General features: G+C 33.9%; 1 protein-coding gene across 1 annotated transcript; it reads right to left on the reverse strand.

Annotated features, from left to right (window-relative positions):
- Positions 1-1,118: 1,118 nt before the first annotated feature.
- LOC136043449 (multiple C2 and transmembrane domain-containing protein-like) lies at positions 1,119-18,215 on the reverse strand (the record flags this gene model as incomplete). Its single annotated transcript, XM_065728372.1, has 5 exons — positions 1,119-1,271; positions 3,820-3,949; positions 7,343-7,488; positions 14,070-14,283; positions 18,019-18,215. Coding segments are annotated over 5 exons (825 nt in total), but the record flags the coding sequence as incomplete, so codon positions are not given.
- Between the last annotated feature and the right edge of the window lie 612 nt (positions 18,216-18,827).

Genomic DNA, 18,827 nt, shown 5'->3' on the forward strand with positions numbered 1-18,827 from the left:
AACATGTAGCGATGGAATAGAGATAGGAGCCCAATATAACTCCCCGAGAGCTAATTTTGGCTATAAATCCATTTCTGAAAGTTTTATCCTAAAACTTAGTCCTAACGTTTACCAAAAATTTAAATTCGGCTTAAACGGTGACACAAATTCTGAGAACAAAAAAAAACGGTCATAAAATTTGCCAAAAGCCATAAGACGACTTATTTCTTTTCAAAATTTGGCATATATATTATGCCATTTACAAACTAAACGAAAGAAATTTTCGCTTTAAGGAAGGGAGAGGAAAAAGGGAAGGAAGGGAAAGGAAATGAGCAAGCAGAAGAAAATGTTCAAGATATGTTCTTGGGTCCATTCTCGGGCTAACTAAATTTGCTTCTCAAGTTTTATTTTTCTTCTGTGAATTGGGGTCTTTGATCTAGAACTTTCAGAAATATTTTTCAAGCATTTTGAAAATTGTTTTTCGGACCATTTCTGGGTACTGTTTTATGGCAAACTTGTATCTTTTTTAACCTTTTTTTTGCGGATTGGTTTCATCTGTTCCCAAGGTCTGGTAAATTTCAAGTCTCAAGAGAACAAAGTAAACAGACTATTGCAAATTTCCAGAGACAAAAAATAAAGGTCTTTAGCCCACCTTCGGGTATCACTTTTAAGGGGGCATGTGCTGCTACCCTAAGCATTTATTTGTATTTTAGGGTTCCGTAAACAATGCAACTTAAGGACGTGAATTATGAATTATGAATTATAGCAATTTAAGGAAAAAAGTATGGCACTTTTTGGAAAATACAATATTTTTTCATTTTTTTTGCTTTGTACTGGGATCCTCTTGCCCCTATGGTTTACAGTTAATAGTTTCAAGGAGGCCGGAGTAAGTTTTTTTGACCCTTTTTCAATTTCTACCAATGTTGTATTTGAATTTGTTTTTATTATCATCATTCGCCTTTTGAATGCAATATTATATAATATGAAAAAATGTTTATAACCTATTTTTCAAAATACACACTGAACATAAAGCGTTTTAATCTGAATTTGTGTCTTTTGCGCGTGTTTGTACACGCCGTAATTGGTCCGTATGCAAAAGTTTTCTTTGTTTTTTTGTTTGTTTGTTTTGTACCTTTTGAATCGAGGGAAATCCACTATATGTTAGTTAAGTGTTTAATAAAGTGAGCCATCCATACCTTATCGTCATCTTCCTCCGCTGCGGACCCACCAGATACGTCTGAAAAATCCACTTCTCTACTGCCACAGGCTCTTCCACTTGACACAATATTTACCTGAAATAATACACATAGTATAGTCAAACAGTTTGTTGTAACGAGCTATAGTAAGGAGCGACCCGGCTCAATAGTAAACGAAACTCTAAAAACGGAATTTTGATGCTAAAAGAAACATCAAAAGAATCGGATTTTCATGCTGATTTTAAATATATAAATTTCATCAAATTTAGTCTTTGTCATCAAAAGTTACGAGCCTGAGAAAATTTGCCTCATTTTGGAAAATAGGGGGAAACACCCCCTAAAAGTCATAGAATCTTAACGAAAATCACAACATCGCATTCAGCGTATCAAAGAACAGCAAAGCAAAAAATAGCAAAAAAAATAGCAAAAATTTCAAGCTCCTATCAACAAAAATCTGGAATTCCGTATTTTTTGTCAGAAGACATCACGGGTGCGTGTTTATTTGTTTTTTGTTTTCTTTTTTTTCCATGGGTCATCGTATCTACCAAGTGGTTCTAGAATGCCGCAAGAGGGCCCATTCTAACGGAAATGAAAAGTTCTAGTGCCCTTTTAAGTGACCAAAAAATTGGAGGGCACCTAGGCCCCCTCATTTTTTTCCGAAGTCAACGGATCAAAATTTTGAGATAACTATTTTGTTCCGCATAGTCGAAAACCATAATAACCATGTCTTTGGGGATGACTTACTCCCCCACAGTCTTTGGGGGAGGGGCTGCAAGTTACAAACTTTGACCAGTGTTTACATATAGTAATGGTTATTGGGAAGCGTAGACATTTTTTGGAACTTTTTTGGTTTGGGGGTGGGATTGAGCGGAGGGGGCTATGTGGAAGGATCTTCCCTTGGAGGAATATGTCATGGGGGAAGAGAAATTCAATGAAAAGGGCACGGAATTTTCTAGCATTACTAGAAAAAAAAAACAATGAAAAAATAAACATGAAAAAGTTTTTTTCAATTGAAAGTAAGGAGTAGCATTAGAACTGAAAACGAACAGAGATTACGACGCATATGAGGGGTTCTAAAAATACTTTAGCATAAAGAGCGAGGTATTTAGGAGAAAATAAATACCTCTCTCTTTATGCTACAGTATTTTTATACTTTAAACTATTTATTCTACGGCCTTTCTGATTCAGGGGTAATTCTTAAACAATTGGGACAAAACTTAAGATTTAGTGTAAAAAGCGAGGTATTAACGAGGGGACAAATCCCCTCATACACATAATAAAAATATAAGAATATAAAAGTTTGTTACGTAAGTTAATTCTTAAGTTACGTATATTTTTTACTAATAAAAACGCTCGTTAAAAATTAAAAGTTCTAGTTGCCTTTTTAAGTAACCGAAAAATTGGAGGGCAACTAGGCCTCTTTCCCCACCCCTTATTTCTCACAGTTGTCTGATCAAAACTAAGAGAAAGCCAATTAGCCAAAAAAAGAATTAATATGCAAATTTTATTTTAATAAATTATGTGCGGAGAGCCAAAATCAAATATGCATTAATTCAAAAACGTTCAGAAATTAAATAAAAAAACTAGTTTTTTTAACTGAAAGTAAGGAGCGACATTAAAACTTAAAACGAACAGAGATTACTCCGTATATGAAATGGGTTGTCCCCTCCGCAATCCCTCGCTCTTTACGCTAGAGTTTGACTCTTTGTCACAGTTCTACTTTTTAAAACAATTAACAACTTCAGCGTAAAGAGTGAGGGATTGTGGAGGGGACAACTCATTTCATATACGGAGTAATTTCTGTTCGTTTTAAGTTTTAATGTCGCTCCTTACTTTCAGTCAAAAAAAATAGTTTTTTTTTTTATTTAATCTACTACTAGAACTACTACTGCTAAACCAATTCCTCTATTATTACTATTATCACTACTGCCATTACTACAACAACTGCTACTAATACTACTAGTACTACTAATAAGATTAGGGTACAGAAGCAACAAACAATCTTAGAATACTATAGTCTCCAGATAACACTTTTTAAACACGATATTCTTGCATGTTTTCTTTTTGGTTAGAATACGCATGCATAGTTTATACCCTCTTTACATTGGCTTTACACTCTTACAATTATATTTGTGGGTAAAGTACTCATGAACATGCAATATTGCAATACGGTAATATTGTTCATGCCAATATTGCACATTTTGCCCACGGATTCTTTTTTTTTTTTTTTACCAACAATTGGGGTCTAGTAACATAAGATCTCCGGTACGACCATGAGTCTACTCCATAAATCTTTTTTTGAACGAATGTCTTTGAGAAGAAGACAACGACGTAAGAAATCAAAAGGATATATTTCAGTAACTTATCAAAAGTTGTTGACTACTGAAGTTTTCAATTACTTTCAGAGTCTATTACCTATCAAATTGACTATGGCAACGTATATATATATATATATATATATATATATATATATATATATATATATATATATATATATATATATATATATATATATATATATATATATATGTATATATATATATATATATATATATATATATATATATATATATATATATATAATTACTTACACAATAAAATAACATAAAATAATATAATAATATAAAACAAAATAATAACTTACTATGTAATTTTTCAGGAAGAACGGTAACAAGGCCAAAGGCACCATGAAAGGCTCAAAGTAAAAACTTCCAACAATAAATGACAAAAAGGCTATTCCACTTCGGATAGGAGATTCCCATTCAAAACAGCTCCTACAACACAGATTCCATTAGAAATTTCAAAAAATTATAATTAAAAAAAAAAAAATGGGAAACTTACAACAGTCTGATTTTCGGTGATTTAAAATGAAAATATACGAACTAAAAATTAATAGTTTCTATAGACAGCAAGGGTGCCGACAGAAAATTTTCCAGGGGAGGGCCAGATGCTAAAATAGCAGTGGTGGTTAGGTGACAGTAAGCATCAATAACGTAAAGTTGTTCAATAAATTTAAACTTTTATCATGTCAAAGAGAAGGCAACAGGGAACTCTGTACAACCTTTTTGGTTTTAATCTAGGCGAGTGAACAGTCTAACCGAATATACAAACAATTTGTATATTCAGTGTTTCAGTGTTTCTAACGTTTATTCTAACGTTTCTAACGTATATTCTAACGTTTCAGTGTTTCTCGTGATTTCAGCACTGTGCTGGATAGTGAGATTGAGCGAGATTTGTCAGTAGTATTAACTTAATTTTGCAGCCCATGTCTACACAAAGACCAGAAAATATAAGGGTTTTCAGTAAAATGATATCAGGTGCCTATCGAAAAAATAGAAATATTGGATGATTATATGTAATATGAATTGCTTCAGAAACCATTAATTCTGTCGTTTAACTACAACTTCCCCTATTAAGTTAATAGAAAGTTCGGTAGGGTTGAAAAGATATTTTCCAATCGCACTGGATTGGAGGAATTTCATTACCAAGTATTTTCAAAAAAGATGAAGAGATTATTTTGTAAACGTTGTGTTTTGTTTGACATCCGAGGGGCAGGATGCTCTAAGGAATTACATACTTCAGTAAAGTGAAGCCCCTCGTGGCTTCTGCTAAGCTAACTGAAAAAGTCGGTGACTTGGTATCTCATGGAAATAATGGGTATCACCGCAACTCAATTAATGCAGGTAAACAATTCGTTCTAAAACATAGTAATCTTGAAACCAACACTTAAAGCCCTTTAAACGGACAACGTAGATATCAGGTGCAAGAAAACAGAGTCAGATGGAAAAAAATTGTAGAATCAATTGTTTTCTTGGGTCAATAGAGATGATACAGAATTATTGCAACAAAAGTGCCCGTTGGGGAGGCTCCGGTACAAATGCACACTTGGGAAGCTCGGGTGCAAATGCTACTTATTTTTTCAATTTTTGTGGTTTCAAGAGTTCATGGTGCGAGAATAGGTATGAAGATTAATGTCGAGAAGACTAAATCACTTAGAGTAGGAGTAAATGAGGATGAAGAAGTATTGTCAGGTAACAAGAAAATCGATCAAGTGGATTTTTTTTACTTTGTTGATGGTGGATAAAAAGAAGATTTAAGGAGTAGAATAGCCAAGGCACATTATATTTTTTCGCAGTTGGAAATAGTTTGGAAAAATAGGAGGATAAGTCTGCAAATTAAATTTAGAATATTTGAAGCCATAATAGTGACAGTGGTTAAGCATGGCTCTGAAATGTGGCTTCAAAAAACAGAGGAAGATATATTTACTGTTTGCCAAATGAATTGCCTAAGTAGAGTCTAAAGTATTCATCAAAACTTCTTAAACTTTTTCGCATACTAACCATGGTCTGCGTTGCAGAGGTGCCGATCTCATGATTTCCTGCCTTCGGCCGGGAGTACAAAGCGTGGTTGGAGGCAAATCTTCCGACCCTTCCCATGTTTTTCCTCTACTTAGTTTTTCCTTCTACTACTTAGCAAAATATTCCAGAATAAACTAATTGAATCTTTTCCAAAAGAGACTCTTAAAGATAACCTTACACGACCTCATTCAGCCAAGTTCTGCAGTGTGGTTGTTGATGAGACAATGGATGCATTACACATGTAACAACTACTTGTATTCCCTTTGATACAGGTACAATTGCACAAGACGTGGACTTCACATGTGGAATAATTTCTTTTCGTTTTAAGTTTCAATGTTGCTCCTTGGTTTAACTTGAAAATACTTATTTTGTTTTCTTGTTTAATTTAGAAAAAAATTCGTGAAGGGTAGTTAAACAACCAGAAAATTAATCGTGCTGAAGAGACATCAGAGATATTTAGTTTAGTAGTTACTGTAAAAATGACGTTGTCCAAAACAGACAAAGGTATATTTTTCAAGTTACTTCTATAACTATCAACCTTTGACTTCGCAAATAATGTCTATATTTTTTTTGATGATTATTTTAATTTGAACACTTTTCTTGAAAATATTTACTGTTTTTATTACACACTATTATTGATACAGACTTTGTAATTTATATGAGCCTTGTGTTCCTTACTAGTAATAGATTACTAATCTGTAGAGAACGTCTTTTTCCCTCCAAAATCATTTTAGTAGTAAGGCTATCAGGACGCGGGCTATGAATTTTCTATATTTGCTACTTAGATACAGGGTAAGTTTACAGACAGACTAATGTGTGGACTCAATCTGTAAATGAATGAGTGAAGGTGTGTCTTATTTGATGCTTTCCTTACTACAGTTCGTTACCACGAACTGTTTGATGAGTGAAGGTGTGTCTTGTGTGATACGTCAATGTAAAACATTAAAGGATTTAGGAGATATTATCTTTGGGTGTGGGAAATATAATAAAGAGTGGATGGAAAGTGTGACTGGGGATGAATTTACGTATAGACCATGCTAAATATTTTAAGGAGTTGTGGCAACATTAAAACTTAAAACGAAAAGAAATTATTCCATATGTGAAGTCCACGTTTTGTGCAATTGTACCTGTAGCAAATTCAGTAGCTTTCCTTACTACAGTTCGTTACCACGAACTTTTTGATGAGTGAAGGTGTGTCTTGTTTGATGCGTAAGTATGAAACATTAAAGGATTTAGGAGATATTATCTTTGGGTGTGGGAAATATAATAAAGAGTGGATGAAAAGTGCCTTTATCATGCACACATTTTTCACACATTTTGTTAGAAGAGTAGAAAGAATAATTGTCTCTTATATATATATATATATATATATATATATATATATATATATATATATATATATATATATATACATATATATTATATAAATATAAATATATATATATATATATATATATATATATATATATATATATATATATATATATATATATATATATATATATATATATATATATATATATATATATATATATATATATATATATATTTATATATATATAATTTCTTATATATATATATATATATATATATATATATATATATATATATATATATATATATATTTATATATATATAATTTCTTATATATATATATATATATATATATATATATATATATATATATATATATATATATATATTCAGTTGTTTTAATCAGTAAAACTATGGTAAAAGAGTTTTCTCTATCCACAAAGTCATGCGTCACTCCACTAGTAGTAAAACCGTAAATTTTAATTTTAAACTTACTCAAAAAACTGAACGATCGAATAGATTTCTTTTCCAACCGCCTTTAGTCTTGTCACATTTCTCATGAAAATTATTCGACTAAAGCCTTCACTACTATCCATGTATTTTTTCTCCTTTGGCTGCAAAGTTCTTAATGCTCCGCGAATCTGTAAAACAAAATGAGAACTTGAATTACAAAAATAGTTAATTTCTATCTTTTGCAAAATGTCAATGGGAATTATTGACAAAGCAAGTAAAGATAGAAGTTATGAACACATTTATCTGATGTTCCCAAGTTTTTTGTTTCAATGATTATGGGTACTAAAATACAGCATAAATGTAACAACTGTTGGTGTCGAAGTCAGAAATAGACTGATCAAAGGAATTGCCAAGGAATTGCCACTTAATTTTTTTCTAAGGAATTATTCTTTAGAAAATTAAGGGTTTTTGTCTTTTTTAATTAACAGCTAAATTTTCTTTCTAGACATTAAACCTTTGTAAAGAGATCAACTTCCAACAGTTCTGCGGTAAAAATTGTGCTTTAATTCTATTGGCTTATTTTTGTGATGTATTTTCACAAGCCAATCGTAGCGTTCCTTAACACTACGACTTAACACTATGACTAAAAAAAAGTAAATTTGCACGGGGGCTATGGAGAGCAATATTGGTGAAATGTACGGAAATTTTTGTTCTCCTTTCTTCAAATTTGATTCCAAGAATTCGTCAAAGACAATTATTTTCAAAACCTTGGATTCGTTTCTTTAGCTGCTTTAGATTCCTTTTCTCAGACTGAATAAAAAAAACCTTTGAAGCCGGTTGAAATGAACTAAAAACTTCTGAAATTCAACAGTATAATAACATTTTCATTCGAGAAAATTTTCCTTAAGACCCTTACCTGAGATGCGGAGACAAGACTAAAACTTTAGACCTCACTTTCGATTATCTTCGCCAAGTAACTTTCATGTGAAACCATCCATAACAAAGCTTCCACCAAGATCAAACTACACGTGCAACCCTCACTCAGTGAAAATATTTCCTTAAATTCGGTTGTAAAGCCTTGGAAAAGGGCTTTAAGCCATTAAACTTACTGATATTTGCTAAGTTTGGCGCTATGGTATATCAGGTCCCTAGCGTGACAAACCTTTCAAAATGACATTTCAAACAGTTCGTGGTAACGAACTGTAGTAAGGAGCGACCCGGCTCAATAGTAACCAAAACTCTAAAAAATTGAATTTTGATATCAATAGCTACATCAAAAGAATCGCATTTTAATGCTGATTTTAAATATATAAGTTTCATCAAGTTTACTCTTACCCATTAAAAGTTACGAGCCTGAGAAAATTTGCCTTATTTAAGAAAATAGGGAGAAACACCCCCTAAAAGTCGTGGGATCTTAAGGAAAATGACACCATCAGATTCAGCGTATCAGAGAACCCTACTATAGAAGTTTCAAGCTCCTATCTACAAAAATGTGGAATTTTGTATTTTTTGCCAGAAGACAAATCACGGGTGCGTGTTTATTTGTTTGTTTGTTTTTTTTTGTTTTTTTTTTCTTTTCCCCAGGGGTCATCGTATCGACCAAGTGGTCCTAGAATGTCGCAAGAGGGCTCATTCTAACGGAAATGAAAAGTTCTAGTGCCCTCTTTAAATGACCAAAAAAATTGGAGGGCATCTAGGCCCCCTCCCACGCTCATTTGTTTCCCAAAGTCAACGGATCAAAATTTTGAGATAGCCATTTTGTTCAGCATAGTCGAAAACCATAATAACTATGTCTTTGGGCATGACTTACTCCCCCACAATTCCTGGGGGAGGGGCTGCAAGTTACAAACTTTGACCAGTGTTTACATATAGTAATGGTTATTGGGAAGTGTACAGACGTTTTCAGGGGGATTTTATTTTGTTTGGGGGTGGGGCTGAGGAGAGGGGGCTATGTTGGAGGATCTTTCCTTGGAGGAATCTGTCATGGGGGAAGAAAAATTCAATGAAAAGGGCGCAGGATTCTCTAGCATTACTATAAGAAAACAATGAAAAATAAACATGAAAACGTTTTTTCAAATGAAAGGAAGAAGTAGCATTGAAACTTAAAACGAACAGAGATAATTACGCATATGAGGGGTTCTAAAGATACTTTAGCATAAAGAGCGAGGTATTTAGGAGGAGATAAATACCTTGCTCTTTATGCTAAAGTATTTTTAGTAATTTCAACTATTTATTCTACGGCCTTTCTGATTCAGGGGTCATTCTTAAAGAATTGGGACAAAACTCACGATTTAGTGTAAAGAGCGAGGTATTAACGAGGGTAAAAACCCCCTCGTATACATAATAAAAATATAAGGTTATGAAAGTTTGTTACGTAAGTTAATTCTTAAGTTACCTGTATTTTTTACTAATAAAAACGTTCATTAAAAATTAAAAGTTCTAGTTGCCTTTTTAAGTAACCGAAAAATTGGAGGGCAGCTAGGCCTCCTTCTCCACCCCTTATTTCTCAAAATCGTCTGATCAAAACTAAGAGAAAGCCATTTACCCAAAAAAAGAATTGATATACCAATTTCACTTTAATAATTTATGTGCGGGGAGCCAAAACCAAACATGCATTAATTAAAAAACGTTCAGAAATTAAATAAGAAAAAACTAATTTTTTTAGCCGAAAGTAAGGAGCGACATTAAAACTTAAAACGAACAGAAATTACTCCGTATATGAAATGGGTTGTCCCCTCCGCAATCCCTCGCTCTTTGCGCTGAAGTTTGACTCTTTGCCACAATTCTACTTTTTAAAACAATTAAAAGCTTTAGCGTAAAGAGCGAGGGATTGCGGAGGGGACAACCCATTTCATATACGGAGTAATTTCTGTTCGTTTTAAGTTTTAATGTCGCTCCTTACTTTCGGCTAAAAAAATTAGTTTTTTTTTATTTAATCCAAGATAGATTGATAAATCCATGTCTTCATTCAAGCCAAAAGACAACGCATGATGAAAGAACAGTGGAAAAATAAACACAATAAGTTCAAAGTTAAGGAACACAACTTAGAGCAAAGATGTTATTTTAATTCGCATAATTTTCTTTAATTTAATTATTTGATTTATTGTTGAATTATATATTATCTATTTTGCTTATTTTCTTTCCCAGTTATTTTTTGTTCAATATTGGTCATTAAAATTTTAAGAATATAAAACAAGATTTCATCCAATGTTATCTCTAAAACTTAGAAGCTGCCTACAAATACACTGAAAATGATATACGCATTGGACAAATAATCCCACCCTCCAGGGCAATCCTGCTGTCCACCACAGAGATGACAGACAATTCACATGAATTTTAAAGCAGCATTTCATTTCTCAACTTCACAGCGCTTATTTATGATACCGCTTTTGACTTGGATTAGCTTTGATTTGGGTACTTGTTAATTAAACGAAAACACACTCAAGAATTCTGCTTAGATTAGATCTCAGATAACCACTTTCATAGCCACAAAGATAAGTGACGGGTAATAGAATGCACTGGACTTGCATAATTTGGGCTATATATTGCACACAAGGGGGGGGGGGGCATTGTAGGGGCACTGTTCAAATAATTCCTACGGGTGTGTGTATTTCTCATGGCTTTTGCTTCACTCCAAGATATGGCCTTGTCCCCTGGAAATTTTTAGGTAAGTAATGTGTTCCTATTGTTCGTCTCAGGGGTTAATCACCTCTTCATTACCACAAAATTATAACCAGTTAAAACATTTAGAGAATTCTTTCTTGGATTTGGAGAAAATTTTTGGATGAAAAGACAAGTAATAAAGATGAAATCGTTATTATTATATATAAAGATATACATAATAAAGATATATATACTATTAAATATTGATTTAATAGATCTGACGAAGGAACGCCTTGACTCTCAGTTCTCTGTGCTTCAACTTAACTGTCAAGGACTATAATCGTCGTTTATGGAATTAACATCAATGTGCCAATAGCTGCAATCCGACATAATTGTATTACGTGAGACATTCTTTACGGGACAAACGGATAGCCTCCTAGATATCCCAGGCTATACACCAAAGTTTCTACATAGAAAAGAAGCTTGCAGAAGAGGATTGGCTATTTATGCGAGGAATGAATATGTTGTGCATGTTAACAACCAACTGAGCCGGAATGTAGAAGGCACTTTTGAATCACTTTTCCTTGAGCTGTATGTGCCTTTTAAGAAAAAGATATTGATTGGAGAAATATATCACCAACCATCAGGTTCTGTTTCTGCTTTTATGGATAATACTAATTCAGATTTTACGGCTGATAGGAAACCAGAACCAAGATGGGATCATTATTAGTGAGTCTAACATTAATCTAGCCTTTCCTCTAACAAACACCTCAATGGATCTTCTGTCTATCGTGTCAGGATCTTACCTTTTCCTTTCAACTACGATTCCAACCAGAGTAACAGAAAATACACAATCACTGATTGACAACATTTTTTCTCCGGCGACGGTTTCAGTCACCACTAGTGACACATCTGATCACTTTCCTATACACTATCTTCAACACTGTGAGGATGTCAACACCGCTCGTAAGAACTTACCAGGATCTACAAGTAATCAAATAGTTTGTGGTAACTCATTGTAGCAAGGAGCGACCCGGCTCAATGGTAACAAAAACTCTAAAAAACGAAAATTTTATAACAATATTTACATTGAAGGAATTGCATTTTAAGGTTGATTTTAAACTTACCCTTCAAAAGTTACGAGCCTGAGAAAATTTGCCTTATTTTAGAAAATAGGGGGAAATACCCCTTAAAAGTTATAGAATCTTAATGGAAATAACACCATCAGATTTAGCGTATCAGAGAACCATACAGTAGAAATTTCAAGCCCCTATGTGGAATTTTGCATTTTTTGCCACAAGACAGATCACGGATGCGTGTTTATTTGTTGTTTTTTTTTTGTTTGTTTATTATGCGTGTTTATTTGTTTGTTTTTTTTTTCCCCAGGGGCCATCGTATCGACCTAGTGGTCCTAGATTGTCGTAAGAGGGCTCATTTTAAAAAAAATTGAAAGTTCTAGTTCCCTTTTTAAATGACCCAAAAAATTGGAGGGTACCTAGGCCCCCTCCCACGCTCAATTTTCCCAAAGTCACCGGATAAAAATTCTGAGATAGCCATTTTTTTCAGGATAGTCAAAAAACCTAATAACTATGTCTTTGGGGACGACTTACTCCCCCACAGTCCTTGTGGGAGGGCTGCAAATTACAAACTTCGATTAATGTTTACATATAGTAATGGCTATTGGGAATTGTACAGACACTTTCAGGGGGATTTTTTGCCTGGGAAAGGGTTTGAGGGGAGGGGTTATATGGGGGAGCTTTCCATGGAGGAATTTGTCATGGGGAAAGAAAGTTTCCATGAAAGGAGCACAGGATTTTTTAGCATCTTTTTAAAGAACAATGAAAAAATAAATATGAAAAGTTTTTTCAACTAAAAGTAAGGAACAGCAGTAAAACTTAAAACGAGCAGAAATTATTACGCATATGAGGGGTTCAACTACTACTAATACCTCGCTCTTTACGCTGAAATGATTTTATTAATTATAGCTGTTTTTTCTATGGCCTTCGTGATTCAGGGGTCATTCTTAAGGAATTGGGACAAAATTTAAGCTTTAGTGTAAAGAATGAGGTATTGAAGAGTGGGAGAACCCTCTCATATACGTGATAAAAACATACGAATATAGAAGTTCGTAACGTGAGTTAATTCGTAAGTTATGTATATTTTTTATAATAAAAACTTCCGTAAAAAATTAAAAGTTTTAGGCTAGTTGCCTTTGAAATAACACAAAATTGGAGGGTACAGGCCAACTCCCTCGTTCCTGTTTTCTCTAATTCGTCCAGTCAAAACTATGAGAAAGCCATTTAGCCATAAAAATAAATTAATATACAAATTTCGTTTTAATTATTCATGTGCGGAGAGGCAAAATTAAAACATGCATTAATTCAAAAACGGTCAGAAATTAAATATAAAAAAGCAAGTTTATTTAACTGAAAGTAAGGAGCGATATTAAAACTTAAAACGAACAGAAATTACTCCGTATATGAAAGGGACTGTTCCCTCCTCATTGCCCCGCTCTTTACGCTAAAGTTTTTACTGTTTTATTAAAGTAGAATTGAGAGAAAGAGTCAAACACCACCAACTTTCTGAGTAAAACTCTTAGACTTTTTTCTCATACCCCTTAAAACTGGAAGCTTAATATGCTGAAACAAATGTAAAGAAGAATATTGAAAACTAAAATAAAATTAGAAGCAAAGCTAGAGATTGCTGTTTTTTTTAAATTTCTGGACCTTTATTCCTCCACTCCCTCCCTTTTAACCCACAGAAAAAACCTTATACTAGCATTTTCATCAAGTTAGAATAGGAAAAGGCCAGGTAACATAGCTACAAAAAATGTGCGTTTCAAACTCGGTAACTTAAACTTATACTTTTCTTTTAAGTGAAGGGTTGCAATATTTTGTGTTTTTGACAAGTCTAAATTTAATGTTTCGACAACATTTCTCGTCCAACATGTTACGCAAAATGTCTTATGTCACAAGTTTATGTCTAGTGACGCAAATTTCTCTCTGGTTAATTTCCAAACTAAAAGCGCAATCATAAATAGCTTGTTTTTTAGAGTCAAAACATAGTTCAATTTTGTGGTCATATTTTAGAAGAGATGGCATAGACAGACTACTTGAAATTTTGAGATCTTGACCCCGTGCACCATGACTAAACTGACCAGACTTACCGAATTCCACTCGACAAATAGCTCTAGCAGTATCTCTGGGTTATTTCCTTTTGCCACTGTCCTTAGAGTACGATCTTTGAGAGTGAACCAACGACGCTCTCCGTTGTTAATACGTAAAAGAGGGATCACAATCATTCCAAGGAAGTCTGAACGTCTTGAACGATCTTCATCGTAAACAGTTACTTCCAAAGCGCTATTTATGTCCTTCACCTGGCTTAGAAAAAAATGATAAATAAATTCCATTTTTTTAACCGTAAAAAATTGCCATTCAGGGCCAAACTAATAAATTATACTTTTCATACTTTTGAGGTTTTGGTATTAATTTGAAAGTTATGTTTGATCTGTTTTTGCTTCTTTTGTCGCTATTTTGGAATCTTCTCCGTCTCCTGAGTGGTTGTAACAAGACAACGCAAAATTTTTCAACCCTCTTTGGCACCAGAGAGAAACAATTCTATTAACGCCTGTTTTATTAGGAAAGCCTTATTCCGGTTCATTCCTCGGTTTCCACAATTTATTAGGGAATGATGCTAACTTTAGTTGTATAATAAAGGAATAGCGACACTTTCATAAGGGATAATCCCTTCCTTCTCAAAACAAGTAAGAACTTGCTAAAGTAGCGATTTCTAAACAAACAAAAAGTTTTCAAATTATTATAAAATTGAAAGTATTTCAATTAAACACTTATGAATTATGTTCTATCAGTGTTCAACGCATGTTTTCGAACAGTTCGTGGTAACGAACTGTAGTAAGGACCGACCCGGCTCAATAGTAAACTAAAGTCTAAAAAACGGCATTTTATACTAATAGTTACATCAAAAGAATTATATTTTTATGTTTGATTTTAAATATATAAGTTTTATCCAATTTATCTTACCCATCAAAAGATAAGAGCCTAAGAAAATTTACATTTTTTTGGAAAATAGGGGTGAACACCCCTAAAAGTCATAAAATCACACCATCATCACATCATCACACCATCATAAAATCACATCATCTCATTCAGCGTATCAGAAAACCGCACTGTAGAAGTTTCAAGCTCCTATCTACAAAAATGTGGAATCTTGTATTTTCTTTTTTGCCAGAAGACTGATCACGGGTGCATGATTATTAGCTTTTGTTTTTTTTTTTCCGGGGGTGAACGTATCGACCCAGTGGTCCTAGAATGTTGCAAGAGAGCTAATTCCAACGGGAATTATAAGTTCTAGTACCCTTTTTAAGTGACCAAAAAAATTAAAGGGCACTTAGGCTCCCACCCACGCTCACTTTTATAATGAAGTCAGCGGATCAACATTTTGAGATAGCCATTTTGTTCAGCTTAGTCAAAAAAGATGATAACTATGTCTTTGGGGACGACATACTCCTTCACAGTCCCCGTGGGAGGGGCCGCAAGTTACAAACTTTGACTATTGCTTACATACAGTAACGGTTATTATGAAGTGTACAGACGTTTTCAGGGGGACCTTTTCATGTTGGGGTGGGGGTGGGTCGGGAGGATTATGTGGGAGGATCTTTCCATGGAAGAGTTTATCACGAGGGATGAGAATTTCCATGAAGGGGGCGAGGAATTTCTAGCATTACTTAAAAAAATGAAACAATAAATAATTTTTTTTTTTCACCTGGAAGTATTGAGTAGCATCAGAACTTAGAAGGAACCTAGAATATTACGTATATAAGGGCGTTCGTCTCTTCCACAATACCTTGCTCTTTACGCTAAAGTATTTTTACTAATTTCAACTATTTATTCTACGGCCTTTGTGATTCAGGGGTCATTCTTAAAGATTTGGGATAAAATTCAAGCTTTAGTGTAAAGAGCTAGGTATTGAAGAGGGGGCAAACTCCTTCATATACGTAATAAAAATACATAAATATAGAAGTTCGTTACGTAAGTTAATTCGTAAAGTACGTATGTTTATTACTAACAAAACATTTGTACAAAACAAAAATCTAGTTGCATTTTTAAGTAGCCAAAAATTGAAAGGCAACTAGGCCTCCTCCCCCACCCCTTTTTCTCATAAAAATCATCCGATCAAAACTATGAGAAAGCAATTTAGCAAAAAAAAAAAAAAATATGGAAATTTCGTTTTAATTATTCATGTGCGATGAGCCAAAATCAAAACCTGCATTAATTCAAAAAAGTTCAGAGATTAAATGAGAAAAACAAGTTTTTTTTAACTGTAAGTAAGGAGCAACCTTAAAAAGAACAGAAATTATTTGGTATATGAAAGGCTGTGTCTCCTTCGCAACGGCTCGCTCTTTACGCTAAGGTTTTTTTTTTATTGTTTTGAAAGTAGAGGTGTGACAAAGAGTCAAACTTTAGCGTAAAGAACGGGGCGTTGCGAAGGGGACAATCCCTTTCATATACGGAATAATTTAAGCTCGTTTTAAGTTTTAATGTCTCTTTTTACTTGCAGTTAAAAAACTTATTCTTTTTATTTAATCTACAAACGAAAAGCAACTTTATTTTGTAAAGGAAATACACAAATCAAACATATAGTTAGACTATTCCATTTTTGATTTCTCTAAGGCTGATTAAAATACTGCTGACCTTGGAATGTTAAAATTTTACAGCTGGTGCAGACCTCTGATCGCCAGCAATGGGGTTACCGACTTCTCCCAGGATATATGCTCCAACTTTTACCATATTTTCGTGACAAGCCTGAGCCTGCAAAGCCTAGAGAATATGGGTTACAGCCGTGTATAGAATCTACAGTAACGGCCAGGGTTAAGAATGGTTAAGAAGGAAAGTAACTTATTTAGAGTTAGGTACTCTTAAGCTGGATGGCTCATAAGATAACAAGTTGCCCCTATACGACGTAATCTAAAGAGCTAGCAGCCGCAAGCCTTCCAAAGATATTCCCGCCAGTTTAGCACTCTTCTCTAGATTTGATCAAGCGTCATGTTCTGCCGTCCACACCTTAGGGGAGAGGGGCAGTACCGCACATGGGGGAGCCCACCATCACCTACAAGGACCATAAAGCCCATCTCCTACTTAGAATCTTCTGCGCTATCAAAGGTCGATTTGTTCTTTCACGTATGGAGGTGTTCGTAATTCTGTCAGATCAGTAGACTCCCGGGATCCATCAGAGCCAATTATTTTCTAAACCTTGTATTCGTTTCTTAAGCTGTTTTGTCAGTGCCTATATTTTGCATCCACATATTAGTATAAAAGGACATTGTTGTTTTTTTTTCATCATGACCCCTCTCCTCTGCTCCCATTCGTCAAGCTAAAATTTAAGTTATGCCTTTCAGAGGATATGATCAATAGCTGAAACTTTAGCATAAAGAGTAGGGAGGCTAAATGGAGGTTGTTTATACTTAGAAGGTTGTTCAAAGAGTTTTTCTTTATAGTTTTAAATCAATTGGCTCTCTCCAAACTTTTACTTAGTGGTGAAAATTAGCTTAATTGGGACCAACATAATTATTTGCAGGACGAAAAGCCAGAAGTTTTGGGGGGGGGGGTTCGGTCACCACCGAGGAATGCATAGTAATAATGACCATTTACTGGTGACTATCATTCTTAGGAAAAAAAAAAACAAAATGTCGTGTTTTTGTAGATACGACTTGAAAACCTCCATTGCAGGGCTTTCAGACATTGTGAAATTGATTACACCTCTCTTTAAGAATGTCTCCGTGCTTTTTAAAATTATAATTTTTTTTTTACTTTCAACTTATTATTGATAACTCAAACACATCGAATGTCAAACATCTAGAATTAGCGTGCAAAATGTTTTTTATAATGTCTATTATTCACAACTTTCAGGTTTAGATTACGATTGTTTATTAATTTTTTATGCACCACACTTTTTAATTAACAGTTTGATTACAAACCAGAATAGCTACCATCATCCTAAACAATGAAAAATAAAAAATGCGAAATTCATTCAGTCACAAGGACACCTGATAAAGGACTTATCTCTGATTATTCTATTCATAATATCGATAAACTTACAAGGTAAATATCTTATACCAGTTTGGAGTCAGGGTTCGGTATTCTGTTTGAGTTTGCAACCTTGCATTGTCCAACTCTAAGACGCAATAAGGATCCGATTTTCCTCCAATGTCAGCAGCAGCGAGCCCCCGAGCGCGGAAGACTTTAACAGTTAGATGTCCAACATCTCGTAGATTTCGGAACGTTCGTAACAAGCCCTAAAAAATTTAATTTGTTTATTTTAATTAAAGTTATTATTCCTGGGTTAAATAAATATATAAGTTTTAGCTAAAGAAAGATAGATAGATAGATAAATAGTTTATTTTAGCCCACCATCAAAACAACAACATGGCAGAGTATAAAGAAAAAAAAGTAAAAAGAAAAAGACAAAAAATATTTCAAGATTAAACGATTAAATTACATTCACTATATACATTCATAGCTCGTATATGACGCGCAACGGCAGTAAATCATAAAGGTGCTCATGGGCACCTTTTCTAACATTAATTTCCTGTTCTGCCTAAGCTTCATGGGGATCTGGAATTTGATACTTATTCAAAAGAAATAAATTTTCTCGAATAGCGGTATGCGTATCAAAAACTTCAAATATCTAAATAACGCGGACCTAACTTTCAGTCTCTCTGTTTCTTTGAACCATTCCCAAAGCAGGGAAAGGTAAAGGACATGCGGTAATGTCACTGCTCTGTACAGTCTCGCCAAAATTTGCCGATTGTACGAATACTTCAGTGGGGATATTTTAGCATAGCTCACTCACAGGTTAGACGCAAGGGAATCAAGGCAAAGAGTTCTTGTAGTTTTTTTTATCTCGG

The sequence above is a fragment of the Artemia franciscana genome, unplaced genomic scaffold (assembly GCF_032884065.1).
Source record: "Artemia franciscana unplaced genomic scaffold, ASM3288406v1 Scaffold_6060, whole genome shotgun sequence".
Taxonomy (NCBI): Eukaryota; Metazoa; Arthropoda; class Branchiopoda; order Anostraca; family Artemiidae; genus Artemia; species Artemia franciscana.